Genomic DNA, 19,428 nt, shown 5'->3' with positions numbered 1-19,428 from the left:
TTAAAACATGTTGGATTTCAACATAACGAATGAATATGCTCCTTAGTTGTTTAATGATTTCATGTTCTTTTGAATATATGTGAAATAATACACAAGTGTTTCTCCCTAATGTGCAAAGTGATTTGCCAAGTTTCTCAGTTCTTTTTTCTTTGTGACATTTCTCCCTAAAAATTCCAAGATGTGTCTTTTTTATTGCTAATTAATAAGCACATTAGGAGCATTGCTAATGAAAAACTTTAGAAGAATCATATATTTGCCCTTCAAATACTCCCATTCAAAAAGTAATATATTAAGATACATTAGTTGAGCCATACATGTCTGAATTAATTGAAGTCAGATTAGTAAATTTTTGAGTGGCCAAGGAAAAAAGCTTAGTGTTTAACTTCCTTTTATAATGTATACTTACTAAAGAAAGAAAATAACTTCTGCTTCCCACACAGACATGGATAAAACTGCACATACAGTATTAGTCAAGGTACCTTGTTTTAAAGCAAGAAAAGCCCAATTCAAAATAGCTAAAGCTTAAAAAAAAAAGAAATCTCTTAGATAACTGGTCATCTGAAGAGTGAAGCTGGCTTCGGAATTAAACAGGAAGTGTTCATATTCTGTTATCAAGGCTCTATCTCACACAATCCCTATACTCTCCTTGCTTCTGACTGGATCCTTTTTCAGATACACTTCTTCCACAGAGCTCAGGTTCTTATAGGAGGAGTATCCCTTCTCCCTATTAGCACTAACAAATTCTGGGGAATCTGCCTATGTCTTCTTACATATTCGATAGAACCCTCTGAGAAGCCAGACCTGGGTGATGAACTCTGTTCAGATTTTAGAGAATACTGGAGAGGGCCAGCCTTACCCAGTGTATTCAAACTGAGCAGGATTAACAGTGAATGCACATCCTGGAATAATGTGATGCTGAACAGAGAAAATAGACGTAATTCTACACAACCAAACGTCATCTAAATTTATACTAGTAGAGGTATCTGCATTTTTTTAATAAACTTGCCCTTGGAGTCATGTTTATTTCTTCTTTGCTTTTCCCCAAATGTAAATCTCAGAAGAAAATTCTGTATGAACAAGAATGAATGCCTTAATCTCACTTGAGGTTATATCTCTGATAAGTATCTTTTCTCCAATGCTGTTTCCATGAATTCTGAAGGAAAAAAACCTAAGACTAACATAACACAAAATTTTCATCAAAATAGAAATATAATAGAAGCTGATAAATTCGTTTTTTCATACAATGTTGTAATAATGAAATAAAATGTCCTTTTTAGAAATAGGAAAATAATATATCAGTTTCTTAAAGAGGAAAACAAAGCTATCAAACAATATGGGCTAACTATGAAAAAGATATTTGTGTTAAAATCTAATGTACAGTATCTTAAAATCAATCAAACTCCATACTGCTACTTTATAAAATGTTTTCACTTTTATGACAATTTTCACTTTTTATAGATAACTATAATATAAATGCCAAGTACCTCCAAATTATGCTAATAGCTCATCCTAGACTTTGAGCATAAAGCTAAATTCTAACTTTTCCAAATTCCTTTGATTAAGACTGCAAACATAAAAGTAGGATAAATCTGTCAAAAATGAACAGTTTGCACAAAGAGTTCACATTTTTTAGCTGACAGCATTTTAGCACACAGAGGGGAGTTGTCAAAATTTCACTACAGGCAGTTTCATTCTATACAATGATATATTTTAGAGTTTATTGAAAAGAATTAGGTGGTAAAATTCACTGTCATCATACTGGGAGAATATCCTTGTATTTCTTTATGTGCCAATATGGTCTGATTATATTTGAGTCATTCTGATCTGCTTGTGTAAGCCTGTGAGGAAATACCTTTGCATGGAATTTCCTGAATTCAGGACTTTGGGGGCATAGATTGATCTCAGTCAACTACCTGAGCATGCTGGCAGGTCCTGCTGGGATGCCTTCTTGAGAGATCCTCTCACAAATCACATGGGTTGATGAAAAGAAAAGACAGCTTCTGACCTAACTGTGGGGAAAAATAAGTGTCTCCCTGTCTCTTTACTTTAAAAAAAGAATAAATTTCACAAATAGAATATATATATATATATTCTTATAAAAACCTCTGATTCTCCATTAGCTTGCCTTTATAATATACATATAAAGAACTTCTTTGAACTGCACCTATAATGAATGTATTTGCATTTTTCTGTTTTTCTCTGAAGTAAATTGAGGTACATTTTGTTTACTATGACTCTAGCATCCAAAGGTCTCATTCCAATTCTCTATAGATCTACCTTTTCAAAGATTTCCGGATGTAGGAGCTGAGAGGAAAAATGTCTGATGGACTCCCTTTCAGATAACACATTACGAGTAGCTTTTAAGATCTGTATTGTCACACTTCTCCACTGGTAACTTAGTCACTCAAATCCAGAGTGCTACTTTTCATATCCTGGACCCTTCCTTGGAAGCTGAGACTAAAGGGAAAGTGTTAGCATTTCTTTTGCTGTCCTCCATGAGCCTGCTTCAGCTTCCTTTAACATGCTTTACCGGTCTTCTTCTCAAGTTAGTGTGACTGGATATTTTCTGATCTATCAGCAGGAAGGACAAGAAGATTTAGCACATTATGTTTTTCTTAGCATGCTAGAATAGTCTTTGAAGCAGACCTTTAAAAAATAAGCACAGCTGACCAACTTCCTGTGTCTGTACTCTAGGGAACAAACCTCATGTGCATACCCCGGTCACTTCCTCTTACTGCTTGCTTCTGTGGTTCTAGAAGCAAATTTTCACCTGCTAGTTCTCCTTTGAAATAGTTCTAATATTATGTTTCAGGCATCATAACCCTTTCTCCTAACTACATAATTTCAGTCTTTCCTTTATAGCATCCACTATATTCAATTCTATTAAATACAGATACAAAATAGAAATATGGTGCCAGTTAATCCAAGTTTTTAAATAGTTTATCCAAACGATATAATTGCCATCTACTTAATAGTTATTGGGGAAAATAAAATTAATACAAGTACATAAGAAGAGTATTTTTTTAAAGATCTACTTTATGTAAATGTATTGCATTAAAGTCTGTATATGGGGAATTGGTATGTCTCATTTGGTAGAGACCATTTCAAGAACCCCATGAATATTTTCTTCCAAAAGTGAATAGGCTGAGAGAGTTAACATAGTTTTCAAATGTGTAACACTTCTCAATTAAACAAAATTACTTGCCCTATGAATTTATTTCCATTTTTGAAAGAAATTTTCCCAGGGTTTTATGATTTGCCTTGTTAATGATTTGAAGGATAGCAATTTTAACATTTGTCTTAATTTCTTTTATGTCATTAATATGAATTTCCACCATAAATGCATCCAGTTCTTACAATGTCTAAAACATTTGAACAGGTCTTAGGATGACTGAGAAGTCATATAAACTGAAGTTGATATGTTTCTAATCCTTATGGAATTTGATATCTGAATTGTCCTCTGTAGCCTTCACTAAATGGGTTCATTTAGATTACTCTTCAAGTAATAGCAGACTAGTGAAGTTAAAGGGTGTTTCAGTTTCATTATTTATAAAATCATATTAAATATGATACAGAATTATAAATTTAAGTTAAATATAAATAAATTTTCATAAGATATGATGAAATAGGTAACCTAAGGAAATGCTAAAACAAGTTCAAAAAATCCTAGAATACTTTGAGGGTAGCCAAGCTGTGTATGTGTGTATTTCTGTTTGTGACAATGTGACGATAATTATAAATAAACACATATAATGCTATTCACATTTTCCCATGTACTACATAATTTCTGGCGACACAAATTATTAAATATTGTAAATATTTTCATAACATAGAAAATGAGTATATAGCCTATTTACCCTTTTTATTATCTTGGAATTTGATATCTAGGCTGCACGTTAAAAAAGGTTAAATAATTGATATCCTCTTTTGAAATTAAGTTTTTTATGAATTGAATTATAAGTAAAAACATGATTTCAAGTGACTCAGACTATACCCTTTATGTAATTTTTGCCATAAGTTAAAATACCATTGAAAAGGCCTCATCTTTTTCTCTCTCTTCAAAAGAACTTATGATATGGTGAATCATATTTCCAAACATCAAGAGAATTAGGAGAGTGAACATGACAAATAAGTCTTAAGTCTTATAGGGTCACAGCATCTGCCTTGTGCTCATTCCTCTGCCTCAGTCACCAAAAAGAGATTTTACTTGTCTGTTATCAAGGTTATTTTTACCTTTCTTACAAATAAAAAATAAAAGTATCTGTTGAACACCTGTTGTTAAGTCTATCATATTTATTGGGTTCCCCTTACCTTAGCAAATGGATTTCCCAATTAAAGCCCATAGTTTCATATCTCTGATTGTAAGTTTCAAGAGTTGACAGTTCACTGGTCTATTTCCAGTGCCTGATATCAGTCATATAATAGGCACTCACTAAATATTATCCAAATGTGTATGACTGAGGGAATTAATGGAAGTTCATTCCTAGTTTCTTTCTTTCTCTTTTGACATTATTTAGGTTGAAGAGCTATTTTACTCAGTCTTTGCAAGTTTCAGAGTCAGTAACTAGTATAAAATAACATTAGATTATTTGTTTTAAAAATTTACAGTTTTAGAATGACTCATTCTTGAGCAGACATATCACCAAGATGATCATATGTATTTCATTATAATCCTGCATAGAATGTTATCCTTAAAACACCATGAAGTATCTGCATATTAAGAAGAAAACAGCTGATACATAGCAGAAACGCTGTATCAATAGCCAAGTTTACCTACATTTTAATATTACACTATACAGTCAGATTCTGAGTATCAGGAAACATGATGAAGAGTGATTCCAGGTCGGTCCAGAATTCTCATGCCTTAATTCTTTCCCTCCAAAAATAAAGTTAGAAAAGAAAAAATTAAAAATAAATTATTTTTCATTACTTCTATTTATCATTTTGTTTACTGATGATTAAAATGTCAGAAATGCACAGCACAGTGAGGAAATAACCCCAAAGGAAATATTTATTAAAGAAGTGGGAAGGGTAAAGAAACTCATGTTTAATGAACCTTGATTCTGCACTAGACACTAATAATCTTTATGTCACTATTAACTGAGTAAATTAAATCTCAGAGAAAATCTGTGGCCTAGATAATTTCAGAAAAGTGGATTGATTCTAAATCTTTTATACACAACTAAGTTTTATACACAACTTCATTTTCCTATATTGCAGCATTCCTAGCACCATTTTGTTAGCCAACCAAGTTTCTATACTTAGTACGTATTCTATCATAAAAATAAAAAGATAAAGAGAGCAAAGGGAGGGATGACTAGGAACAGCACAGAGGATTTTTAGGACAATGAAAATGCACTCTATGATGAACATACAATATGATGTATAAAAGTACACCACAGTGATGGACACATGCATTATACATTTGTCCAACCCACAGAATCTGCAACACCAAGAGTGAACCCTAAGGTAACCTAGGGACTTGATGATAATGATGTCACAATGTAGGATCATTAGCTGAAGCAAATATACCACTCTGGTGGGGGATATTGATAATGGCTGTTGGTTCTGGGAGACAAGAGACATACAGAAAATCTTTGCACCTTCCTTTTAATTTTTGTTGTAAATTTTAAACTTCTCTAAAAAGATAAAGTCATAATAAAAAGAAAAAAGATAAAGAGATGGAATAGAGGAAAGAGCATATAACTAGTAGTCACATAACTTTTATCCTATATCTACCTCTGTCCTTAAATAGAGGGTGATCTGATGTCTGTGCTAAGTCTTGGACCTATTTCGACCTCTGTAAATCACAGCAGTTAGGCTAGATAATTTCTAAAGAAACCATCCTGCTTCTTTGATTTTTTATTTTGTCTAATTAACCATCTTATTGTATATAGTTGTGTTTTATGCTTATCATTTAGTTGGAATCAAGGTATTAAATTGCCTTAATAAATGTTCTCATATTTCTGATTTTAGAAAGTCACATTACCTGTGCCTTTGGTGACTTTGTAGGTACATTCTTAATAATTTATTGCAGAGATCTATATGTGTTAGAAAGTCATGGTTAAAGAACTGAAGCTCTAGAATTACGTTTTAGAGCAGGCTTGCCAGCATGCAGAATATTAGTGTGGTTTAATATGCCAACAATTCAAATAAATATATGTGTGATTGTGTATGTGTGTGCACATATGTGTCTCTGTGTATGTATGTGTGTGTAATAAGGGATTGAATAACTCCAGAAAGATATACAAGATTCTTGGAAAAAGAAATTGCCTATAAGAGATCACCAGGTTGGTTAGATGCTATTATTTTGTCAAAGTTGAATATATATCATGTACATATAGTATTTATTCAAATAACTAGTACATTTAATAATTTAGTAATTTAAGAACAGGATTTTTTTAGAATTGAAATAAATACCAATTGGTATGTTGTATATTAGTTTTATGTCACTGCTGGAACAAATTGTCACAAACTTAGAAGTTTAAACAATGCAAATTTATTATCTTACAGTTCTCCAGAACAGAAGCTCAGCATGGGTCTCACTGGACTAAAATCAGTTCTTTCCATAGACTCTGGGAAGCCTCCTAACTTCCAGAAGCATTCCTCGGTTCTGGTCCCCTTCCTCCATCTTCAAAGCTGGCAAGGCCTTGTCTGGTCTTTCTCACAATGAATCACCTCCTTTTCCACTTTGTAGAACTCACATGGTCAGATAGGATAATCTCCCCATTTCAAACTGAATCACATCTGCAAAGTCCCTTCTGCCATCTAGGGCAGCATATCGCAGGTTCTCAGGATTAGGAAGCAGGTGTCTTTGGGGAACCATTATTCTGCCTCCCGCAGCTGTAAGCAGAATATCTAAGGTGACCTCAATTCCTTAATCAGAAGGAATCTGGCAGAGAAGGGGGCTCAGGAGCAGCCTCTTCATCTCCTATGTTAATTGACCAACTGGAATTACTGACCCCTTAGTCCATGCTAATAACATCACAGTTCTGCTGTTTAGGTTTGCCTATCTTACCCAAATTTTGACTTTTCTAATCTACGTTGTCAGAGCTTCCCACAGAGCACTCATACCCTCAGTGGAATTAGACTGAGTGTTAACGTCTTGGAGAGTAGAATATTTTCTTATCTTACTGTGTGCAAAACATGAGCTCAGTACAGTGATATTAAAAGAGAGAAGATGTTTGTGTGTTGTGTGGACAGGATTTGAGGTTCACTTCAAATCTTTTGTCCAGCTTTTGGAAATCACAGTAATTCAAGATCTGTATTACTTAACCCTTTCAAAGAAATCCATTAAAATAAGTTTCTTTTAAGTGCCAGGAGAGGACTAATATGCCTACTCTCTTGTTAAGCAGAACATGGTGTTTTGCTTATTGTCTGAGAAAAGTAATTTTAGAACCATGATTGTTCTGTGACTTAATCTTTTAGCAATGTAAATACTTAATTTTAGGTAGCCTCGAAACAAAGAACTAAAAATTTCTAATGTTTCAGAAACCATAGTATATTTGCCTTCTCCTCCCACCCCTGTGGGTGTATTTATAGGATGTGGGGGCAGTGAGCTATATAGTAAGAATGTGGTCTCTGGATTTGAAACTTGATTCCCACACACACTGTTATGTAACCTTTGAAAATGCACTTAACCTTCTGGAGCTTTAGTTATTGCCTTTTAAAAATAGGAAACAATATTGACCTCACATGTGCTTCTTAGTATTAGGCTCTTGGAAAATAACTATTTTCTTAATATGATCTTCAGTTTTCTAATATGTTCATTCCTGTTTATTTCTGAGGGATTACTTAAAAAAAAACAACTAGAAGTTCAGGGAAGGTAAATGCTCTGATGTAGTTTTCTATTTTTTATTTTTCAATTAATTGTTGTAATGCTTGTTACAGTAGATCTTTGAAAATTCATGGAATAATTTTTGAAGTGATGCTTCCAAAATTCAATGTTTGTCATTTAAATACCAAGACCATTTTTATGCTTGTAAAAGAAAGGAAAGCATTTGTATGGTTTTATGGAATAGATGTCCCCTATATCCATAAGCACTTGAAATTTATCACAAATAAAAAGCATTCTTCAGCCCAACATAGTTTCAACACTAGGACCAATTGGCTGTTTTGCAGGCTAAGAGGATTTATTTCCTTCAGACTTGATTTCCTGTTGACAATTGCCTTAAGGATCTTGATATTAAATTCATTTTTTCATACTATAGCTTCACAATTCTTAGGTATCATTATGGTCATTTTTAAAAAACTCCCCTAATTTATAGATACATACTTAAATAATTTACAGATGAAATTATATGAAGCCTGAGACTGGCTTCAAAATATTCTGGGATGAGGAAGGGGGCGTGGCAGGAGGGAGCTAAGCAGTGGACCACTGTTGATACTCATGGTCTTTAGTCTTTTTTTCTTTCTTTTTTTTTTTTTGTACATTCTGAAAACTTTAATTATTTTTTAGTCAAAAAATATTTTTTGCCCACCTTCCACTGACGATTCTTTGCCCCCTTTCCCTCCTGCTCCTGTGACCCGGAAGCTGGGCCCACCGTGTTCTTCCTGCCGCCCCTCGCCTGCCAGCGGCCTTGGTTGGACTAGGCGTGTGCTTCCTTCCCGCCGCCTTCTCCCGCGCGTGTGCCCGCATCTCTCACCTCAGGAGATGCTGTCGTGGTGCTCTGCTCTCACCTCTGCCATGGTTCATACACGTCTATTCCCCTGTAGTTGCTTAATCCTATATCTAAACGGAAACCTCTTGGTGGAGGGATTATACTATGTTGTTCACATGGCATTGTTAATGTGGGCCACCAACGAGTGGCAAAAATATTTGTGCTGACAAAATATTTGCTGAGTGAAATACACACAGTCGGGAAAGTTACCTTTGCCTTAAATTGCTCCATCTGTTTTCTGTATGGCAGATAATACCCACTGGGAAGAAGCCCATCTGTGACCTTTGTGCCTCCATTAATGGCTTCATAGTCTCAATAAGTCAAGCATGTCGTTGTTCCTCTGCTACCTCATATTTTACTAAATTCACTGAAAATAAGTATGAGTAATAAGATGAAGGGAGAAAAGGAAACCAGAGTGAAAAGATAGGTAACAAGTTGGCAACTTTTTACAACTCTTTTCTTTGATGATTACTTTTGATTGGTGTTTACATCTGAAAGCTGACTTTATAAATGCTGGATGGGTATAGTCAGACTGGGATGTGAAGACAAAAAAAAAAAAGCAAATTTTTACAATGCTAGGCATGCCCGGTTTTCCATCAGCACAGACAGCACAATGTCCTCTGCTATTCTTTATCAGTAGCTGAGATTATTTTCAACAAGAAATTAAAGGTTTTCCTTTTCTTCTTTGAGGAGACTTAGCTGCTTTCAGAATATTTGAAAAACTTCATATGACATTCTTAGATGTAATTTAATGTAAGATTCCTCATTCCACATGAATCATGATTATCATAGGGCAGAGAGATGCAGAGATGTAACTTACTCCACTAAAGGTTGTAAAAGGAAAGTGATAATATCATTTAAAAACATAGGAGCAAGAATGTAAGGTCTCTTTTATTGTCCTATCTCTAGAGGAAATATTCAAGATCAGTAGTAAACAAACAGACAAAAAGAAGGCATAAAATCTGCCTGGAGAGCCATAAACTTTTAAATTTGTTTATAACACTGTATAGAAAATGAGAAAAGATATTGAGCTGAAAGATGGTATAACTGGAGAAACCAATGGGGGCTTTATGGTAGTTTGTTTTTACTTTAGTAAGAAAGTTGTTCATTTTCCCAATTACATTTCTCTGTATTTTATTTATGCCTCCTTATTTTTATTGGTTATTGGTGACATTATTAATATCTATAAAATTTGAAATAAATATTTGAGTAAAAAGCATCTGTTACCAGCCAATTTCACTCATTCTTAAATTTTAAATTTAGGTTTGGGCCCTTATCTCTACTTTTATCTTTTTATAGTTTCCTATAAAAGTCAGATATTTTCTCTTTTCTTCTCTTGAACTCTTTAAATGCTGTTCATGGAAATTAAATTAGGCCTACCCTTTTTAAAATTGCGACCTGCCCATCCTACTCCAGATCCCCTTTAGACTGTTCTAATTTGTTTCCATTACCCTTAGAATGTTGCATGAGTGCCAGACACCTAGAAAGTCACTGTCATGTGTTATGTACTCAGCTAATATTGGTTGATGAATTAATGAATGAAATGAATTTATAGTAATAACAGCTAAAATTTCTAAGTACTTTAATATATCCCAAGCCTTGCTCTAATTACTACATACGTATAAGTTCACTTAATCATCAAAACACCCTTATGAGTTAAGTGTTATTATCATCTCCATTATACAAATGGGGAAACTCAAGCAGGGAGAAGTTAAACAACTTAATGGTTGCTGGCTAATAAGTTACATGGCTAATGGTTAAATGGTTAAAAAGTGGCAGGGCCCGGACATCCACACAGGAGCTCTGTACCCCAGGCATGATGTCCTGTTATGTTTGTAGACATAGGCTTATGGAGAAAAAACATATATGCTCATAAATAAATAGTTCTCAACCATTTTAATGTCTCATTACACCTGAAAGATCATCCATGCCGCTTGGAAATAAAGGCTCACTAAGGAAGACTTCCGAGGTAAGAGACGATGAAGACTGAGCAGTTTTCTTCTTCAGGTTAGCATCCCTTTTCTTACTGTCCTTTGACATCACATTTGACAACCACTACCTTGATTTAACTTTCTAAAGTCACCAATTTCTCAGGATGTCAGTTTCCTCATTCTCAAATGTAGGTTTGAGACTATAAGCTATCAAATGTCTCTCACTCCAAATTCTGCAGTTCTAAAAATATATTTCTGCATTATGATAGACAAGTATTGACAGCAGAAAAATGAGAGGATAAAAGACTTTTCTTGTTCCTAATGTTGGTCAAGTCTTTTATGTATTTGAACTGTGGTAAAAATTGCACAGGATTCCTCAATGGAATAGAAATTAAATGGAAATTAAAAAAGAGATTGAATATAGAAAAATAATGACTTAACCAGAATCCATAATGACCTTTGGTGTTTTGCTATAGTGGTGGAATCTACTCACCAGCACCCTTAAAATTTCTATATTTTTTGCATACCTGACTCTGGATTCTTGTTTCAGAATATAAACTGCTCTTTTTTTTTTTTTTTGGCTGGATCAATTTCCTCCTACTTTCTCCATGTGATGAATTATACAACTTCTGACCCAAAACCCCTCTGTTTCATCTTTCCATATTCATTTGAGGAGATTGTTCCCTTCCAAAATTTCACAATTCTTTAAATATTAATTATTTAAAAATCCAATCAGCCTTGACTTAACTGCACTACCACCTTAAAAACAACAACCTGTAAAACATCTCCATGATACTGGAACCCTCATATACTTATAATGAAAAATAAAATGACACAGTGTTTTTGGAAATCAGACTAACAGTTCTCAAATGTTTTCAGCTAAAGTTACCATATAACCCAGTAATTCCACTACTAGGTATAAAATTCAAGAAAAATGTTAACAGATGTCCACATAAAAACTTGTACATGAAGATTCATAGCAACATTATTCAAATAGTTAGAAAGTAGAAATGATCCCAAATACCCATCAATTGATGAATGTTAAATAAATGTGGTAGGTTTGTACAATGGAATATAATTTGACAACAGAAAGGAATGAAGTGCTGACTCAGGCTACGCCATGGATGAGCCTTAAAAAACATACTGAGGGAAAGAAGCTGATCACAAAAGCCCATATAGTTGTAAACAGTAGTCTCCCCACAGTTGTGGCTTCCTTTTCTGCTTCAGTTACTGGTGATCACAAAGCAGGTGATCTTCCTCCTGGTGGATGACCTGTCCCCAGGTCAGTATTAGCCTAATGCTGTATCACAATGCCTCTGTAATTCACTGCACTGCATCTCATCATGTGGGCATTTTATTATCTCACATCATCACAACAAAGGTGAATGCAGTACAATAAAATCTTTTGAGAGGGTGAGTTAGAGAAAACACATTCACCTAACTTTTAGTACAGTATATTGTGACAACTGTTCTATTTTACTATTAGGTAATATTGCTAATCTCTTACTGTGTCTATTTTATGAATTGAACTTTATCATAGGTACGTGTGTATAGGAAAAAGCTTGATATATGTAAGTTTTGGTACTATGCATGGTTTCAGGTGTCCACTGAGGTTCTTGGAACATATTCTCCAGGGGACTACTGTAATTCCATCTATATAAATTCCATTTATATGTCCAGAATAGGCAAATCTGTAAGGATGGAAAGATGAGTGGTTGCCTAGGGCTGAGGTGAGTTGGGAGGAAATGGAGAGTGACCGCTAATGGGCTTGGGATTTCTTTTCGTGGCAATGAAAATGGACTCAAATTGATGCTGGTAGTGGTTGCACCACTCTGTGAATGTACTAAGTAACATGGTATACTTTAAATTGGTGAATTGTATCGTATGTAAATTATATATCAGCATAGATATATCGCATAGATGTACACATAAATACACATTTATTTGCTATTTCCATGCAAATTATCATTTTACCTACTAAAAATGAATAAAAATGAATTCATAAGCTACCCACCTTTTTCCTTATTGCCACTGTTCTTCTAGACCCCTTAGCAACAAACTATGAGGCTTTTTTCTCTCCATTTAATTCTTTTATGAAATCTGTCTTTAAGCATTGTTTACTCCTTTAGTAAGTACTTAGTTGGAATTTAATATTAAATGACAGGTGAGTAGCAATGCCAAGAAACTCTGTCTCCTAAATTGCATTTCCTATAAAATCAATCTTTAAAATTTAAATTCCACAACACAAAATAATTAAATAAAAGAGTATAATAGATGAATCTTAACTTAGGAGTATATTTCATGTAAGAAATAAAGAGCGAAGAAGGTAACCAGAAGTTATCATCAGAACATGTAGCGCTAAGGAGCTAAGACCAAAGTCGATAACTAATTATTCCAACAGTAACCACCAAAAAAGTCCAATAAAGGTTATCAAGAAATTTCACTCAAAATGGGATAAAAAGAACACATAGTGAAATAATCTTATAACCAAATATAAATTAAAGCAAATGAAGATCTGTTTAAAAATATTAAGACAAAATATTTGGAAAGTAAGGACAAAAATAACAAACACATTGCATATTTGCATTTAAAGCTTCTGTAACCAGGCAAGTCCAGTGTAAGGTGGTAGAGCTAGTGGAGAAGGTGATCAATGAGAGCTGGTGTGTTCCCTGTCTAAGAGGAGTCTAGTAGAATCTTTAAAAACAGTATGTGTTTGCCACAATTTTTCTCTTCCTAAGCTCTTTTTGAACCATTCACATTTTTTTATTGCACGTCGCTCACCATAATGTCTATGACAAATGTATATATATTCATTTTCAATGAAGTTTACCATCAGTACTTTTTTTTTCAGTAATTCTTAAGGTAGGTCGTAGAACTTAGTCACTGGGTTTTTTTTCCAAATGGTCCTCTTCCCATGTTTTGCTCTGCTCTGCCTGATGATGAGTGATTCCCTCCCTAAGAATCATTTCCTAGTTAGCCACAGATTAAAATAGTTTTAATTACCTTTATGTGTTTTTGTGGAGATACATGTTTGAGTTCCACTGATCTAAGGTAAAGCATCCATCTTTTTAAGAATTTGATTAATGCAATCACTCATCAGTAACCTCCATAATTTCAGGTTTTTGTTCTGTATGTCAGAAATCTCAGTCACCAGGTTAAAATCTATTCATTTCTGCCCTTCCTTGAAGGCTTGAGAGTCTGCCTCAGTTCTTACCACTGCGGTTTTCCCTGGCGCAGACTAGCCTGCAGTTTGCTAAATTTCTCTATGAAGAAGAAATGAAAATTATGGCAAACCGAGTTCAGGGCTTGACTCAATAATGCGCATCCCATTCTGCTGGCTCTTTGATAGTCTCTTTTCCCTTAGGGTATACACGCTGTGATCTCGTGCAACCCCACACCTCCCTGTTGTGCTCTATTGAAGTTACATGCTTATCCTGAGAACAGAAGCAAACGTGGCATTTAAAGGGACTCTGTACTTCAAACTGTATGTAGGGATGACAGTTCGAAAAGCAGTTACTTCTCAGAGTTTAATCACTAAAATCTATACACACTTTTTTTCCCCAGGTTTAGGATACTGAGAACTTCTTTGAGAATAGTATTATAATATAGATGAAAACTGTTCAGATTTGGAGTCAAAATTCCGCTGGCCTTGCTGTTTACTAGCTGCACATGCTTGAGCAAGCTACTTAATCTCCCCAGCTTGTTTCTTGGGGAAAAAAAAAAAGTATATATATTAACACAGTACCTACCTTTGTATTCTCATAGTGATGTTAGTTGCATGAAAGGAGATGATGTATGCATCAGTGCATGGTATTTATCACTGTTATATGTGGTGAAAGTCGTGTTTCTTGATTAGACATGAAATCAGTACTTTATGTGCTGAAGTTATTTTTGAACCCATATAAATTGAAAGATTCTTATTTTAATTTGCAAGATTGATGAAGTTTCAAATCAATTCATTTGTAATGACATGAGACCTTGCAAATAAAAATGTTTTCGCAAGCAAGTGTGCAACATAGATAAACATCAGGTGTTTTTGTAATTAAGAAAATCTCAAGTTTTTACTAAGTTATATTACACATAGACTGCTAACAGTGCACAATCACTGTCGTATTTCTTTTCTAATAGTGCCTTTAGTATTCCACTGAAACATGGTCAGTGAATGCACAATATTCTTAGTTACCATTATAAGGGGCTCTGTATATTACAGCCTCTCCACTGTGTCTGCCGTTAGCTGGAAAAATGCTGGGAGTAACAGCAGCTACTACCAACAGGGAGCCATATTAATTATTTGAAATGTGCCTCATAAGAGGAATCAGCAGAGTTTATTACAAGTCGAATATTACTTGAAACGGGAAGGTTACCCTAACTGTTATCATAATCTATGTATCATTAACTTTCCTTGTTTAGGAAAAGAGATTAACAACCCTGTAAATTGCTATAGTAAATGTGTAAAATATAACTGCATATTCCCATTGTAGAAAGTCGGGGTCCTCCAGTTCTACCTAAACCTTCTTTATATAAAGTAGCTTTGGAAATTGAACTGACTGTGATTATGCTTTCTTGCCTTGAAATCCTAATTGCTTACTGAATCATCAGTATACGAACTATAGCTACTCTGAGCATAGAACATTCTTTTGTTTTTAAATTAGCAGTTTTTTCAGTCAGCATCTTGGTCTTCAAATCAACTTTAACATTAACTCATAAGACAGTAAGTGTATTACAAATATGTATGTGAACTGGCAGAATGCTTTGCAAGGAAAAGAGAATGAATCAATATATCAGCTTTTTATATTGTGGTTATTGTTTTTCCATCAAATACAATAAGCAGGTAGGAGTGGTTCTCTATTCAAATAATGGAAGCAAATCTTAAAAATAAAACATAAATTAACTAAGATTGTAAAGCTATCTAAATAAATGCCATCAAAGTGTTGTCTGAAAATGATGCCAATCTGCAGATTATCACTGATCTGCAATGAAATAAATGCAGAAATTGAGAGTGTTTAGAAACAGCAAATTGATAGAGTACTTAATGTCTGTTTAACAATAAAAAATGGAGACTTGCATTTTGAATATTTTTGTTTTTAGTATTTCCATTTCACTTTTCTCATAAGTCATTCTTATTGTATTTTCAAAAGTGTCATTCTGCAGTAAATTTGTAATTTAACCAAAAAATAATAAGTTTAAGAAGGGCTGATTTAATTGGTTGATGTTTGGATGACACCTAATGTTTCTGTTTGGATATATCTGTCTCCACTCTATAATAGCTATTAATTCAGTGTGAAAAAAGATAATGTAACATCATTTAAAAAAAAGTAAAAAGATGTATTCTTAACATTTCCTTCTTTGGTCCACAGGGCAGTCACACCACGGACAGATATCATACATCTCTCCACCAATTCACCTTGACTCTGAGCTAGAAAGACCCCCTGTTAGAGGTAAGTTCTTATTTTTATTTATTTAAAGAAAAAGAAACTCAGGCCATTCTTTGATAAAGGTAATAAATGAAATTAAAGGTAATTGTAAGTGTATATTTTATAATGCAGTGCTTGTTTTAAAAGAGGGGAAATGGTATTTAAGGAATCTGCTGACAGAAAGTTTTATGTATGTATAAACTAAAATGTGAAATACTGATCTGAGAATATGTTTGTAAACCATAATAAGAAATAGGGATCCATAGTGATTCAACTAGTGGAAGACTAGTAAAGACCAACCTAGATTTAGAGATGACCAGATAACAGTTACTTTTTTAGGTTTCTTCTTCATCAATCCTATCTTTGATAAATTAAGATGTGTTAATATAAATCATATTGACAGATTTATTTTCTTGCAACATGATATTTGATATTTTATTATTTTTTTGAAAGTCAGTAGAATTGTTAATATAAACATTTACTTTTTAAAATATATAAATTAAAATCATGTATTTTAAATTAATGCCACCTGTTTAAATATTTTTTAAAATAACTAGGCATGCAAAATAAAAGTTAAAGTAACATTTATCATTTCATAATATAAATATAGAATTTTCTTTCGATTTTTTAAAGAAATATTTATTAATGATTTTCAAAATGTCTTGGAATGTTCAAAGTTGACATAATACAGATGTGTTTTTAACTTTATAAATACCAAATATCTTAAGGTCATTTTTTTCAGTTTTAAGTAAACACCGTACATTTTCTTATATTTTCAACAGTATTAATTACTTGATACAATAAAAGTCATTAAGTCTGACTTTTTGAGCTTGTTTTCTGTACACACTCTTTCTTCTGCCAAGAGACTCCCATGTTTCTTTTCTGCCCTGCAAGTCCCTACCAGTATGTCAAGGCTGTGCTTTGTCTTCGGTTTCTCTGTGAAGCCTTTCCTTTCTTCAAATCAACTTTAACACTAACTCATAAGACAGAGAGTGTATTACAAACATGGAGGAGCAAAGTGCCTTCCTCTGTTCTCCAAACATCTCTTGTACTTGCCTCAGTTATTACACCAAAGGCACTGTATCTCATTTTGCAGGATGAATGCTTTCCTTTCTCTTCTATAAGTTCCTGTAGGCAGAGAGTGTCATGATTGTTATGTCTCCCCCAGCTACTTGTCTGTGCTTAGCACATAGTAGGAACTCATATAGTGAATTCTAAGTGACTGAAAGTGAAGGTGACAAGCTAGATTCCAAAGGGTGTGTCCTCATTTTTCAGGGAAAAAAAGGGAGCAGGGATGGTAAGAGAGCCCCAGGAAGAGAAAGCAGAATGAGCCAAAACATGGATATGTAGAAGTTGTAATATTTTTTAGGGAAGTGTGCTGGGTGCAGAGTAAAATGAGAGCAGTCTAGAGAAAGACTGGGTGGAAAGACGTAATGGGGTTGATCATGAAGGATTCTTTATCACATGCCAAAGAGTTTGTATTTTACCCTTGAAAAAAAATAATCACGAAATACTTTTAATTAAAAAAGAAATTCCTAAGTCATTGAAGTGTTACATCATAGAATTATCAATTCCTGACAGGAGAAAAATATCTCTGAAGTCAGTGGAGATGAGAGATTAGCAGACAGAGGCAGTTTGAGTAGTGCAGGTGAAAGGTGACTGGGAATTAGGAGTAGGCAGGTGGCAGCGGCAGGGTCTGGGAAATATTCTGAAGAGGGGTAGCATTTGATGCAAGATGTGCAGGGAAAGGAGTACAAATGCCTCCAGGTGTTTATACTGATTAACTTAGCTTAGCTGCTTATGACACCATTCCTCAACATGAGGAATAGATGAATTTTAAGTTGATGCATTATTTTAGACACATTAATTCTTAGTAGAATGCTGTTCCTACCAAAGATGAAGGCCTATTTGTGTAAGTTGGTAAATTTAATATGATTCAGTTCTTCAGACAAAGTGGTTTAAAAAAGGAAATATTTATTAATGTTTATTTATTATGGTCTGAGTTGGTTGAGTTGTGAGTGTGCTGACTTGGCTATGACTGGATGTTTCGTAGTTAGCAAGCTAGTGGTTTGTGCCAGGGAAGGAAATTGCTCACATGTCCAGCAGTCACCTGATGTTGTCCGAGGTGATAGGCACGTGGTTCTCATCTTCCAGCTAGCAGAGGCCCTTTCCCATTGAGATGGGTTTCTAGCAAGAAACAGGCAAGTTCCAAAGTTCAGGTATATTTCAGGACTCTGCTAATGCCGTGTTTGCCATATCCCGTTGGCCAGAACAGGTCACATGGCCCACCCCAGACTTACCAGGGCACACACAGGCTCCAGTTCCTGATGGAGGAGCCACAGTCAGAAGAACAGACCATGGGTACAGAGAGAAAAGGAATGTGGGCCATTTCAAACTACCATAGCTGGGCAGATAAAGAGTAAAATAAATGTAGAATAAATAAGATAAAAATAAACTGATAAAATGAAAGGATTTATTATTTAAATGAATACATTTACTTATTTAAAATAAATTTAAACTTTGGAGTTCTAAACCTTTCTTATCTTTAGTTTCCTCTACTACACAGAAGAAAAATAAGAACTTCACAGTGTCTCTGTGAGGATTAGGGATAATATAGAATAGAGGGTGGCATCTGGTAGCTTCCAGTTAAAACGTGGCTATCCCTGTACTTTTGGGTTCACTGCTGTGGCACAGGGGAAGAAAGTGGGCTTTGGAGCCAGGCAAACCTGCATGACCATTGGCAGCTTCTGTCTTCACGTGTAAAACAAGGATAAAATGCCACCCTGGCAAGTTTACTAGGATAGCTGAGTGAAACATAGTCAAATGCCTGACAAATACTTGGCATAAAGTAGGACCTAACGAGTTAGTAGGTAAGGAGGCATTGTTAAAAGCTTTGCTTTAAATTGGCACCATCTTAGTAAAAGTAGAAGTAGTGATGATATTCACTGGTAAAGAATGAATTACTGGAATCAGTCATCTCTGTTTGAGATCTACCTCAAATTGCGCTGTGTGCCTTAAAATGACTGGCTTGATAACTTCTAGTTCTCATGTCATTCCTCTATGTACATGGACCCAGAGACCATGTTCACAGCTCTGTGATTAAGGCAGCTGCATTTACAGTCACTATCTCGTGTGCCACGGTCTTACAGTTTTCAAAAAAAGAACATTTCATTAAATAAATAAAGGGTTTGTATAAATCACCAAAATAGCATTGCAAGATATCTTATACTCTTTTTTCTTAAAAACTATCTAATAATTCATTTAAAAACAAAATGTTGGAAATGGGGTAGAGGTAGCATACAATATCATTACTTAGGAACCACAAAGTATTTCAACTTTCAACTACCACTGTTCATCTTCATTTACTATTTTTAATTATTCTGACACTGTTGTTGATATTTATATGCAGTCAAATTATAGAAG

The 19,428-nt window shown here is 34.3% G+C and overlaps 1 protein-coding gene across 26 annotated transcripts in view; it reads left to right on the top strand.

The window, feature by feature from the left end:
* ADGRL3 (adhesion G protein-coupled receptor L3) overlaps window positions 1-19,428 on the top strand; it is a 798,791-nt gene that overhangs the window by 556,479 nt on the left and 222,884 nt on the right. For all 26 annotated transcript variants that reach the window (XM_073237549.1, XM_073237551.1, XM_073237548.1 and 23 more), the window contains one exon: window positions 15,949-16,029. In XM_073237549.1, coding sequence (XP_073093650.1) covers window positions 15,949-16,029 — 81 coding nt within the window. The remainder of the gene's footprint in view (window positions 1-15,948; window positions 16,030-19,428) is intronic.

This window comes from Manis javanica, chromosome 5 (assembly GCF_040802235.1).
Source record: "Manis javanica isolate MJ-LG chromosome 5, MJ_LKY, whole genome shotgun sequence".
Taxonomy (NCBI): domain Eukaryota; kingdom Metazoa; phylum Chordata; class Mammalia; order Pholidota; family Manidae; genus Manis; species Manis javanica.
The sequence above is the reverse complement of the archived record's forward strand: the minus strand, read 5'-3'. Positions and strand labels throughout refer to the sequence as shown.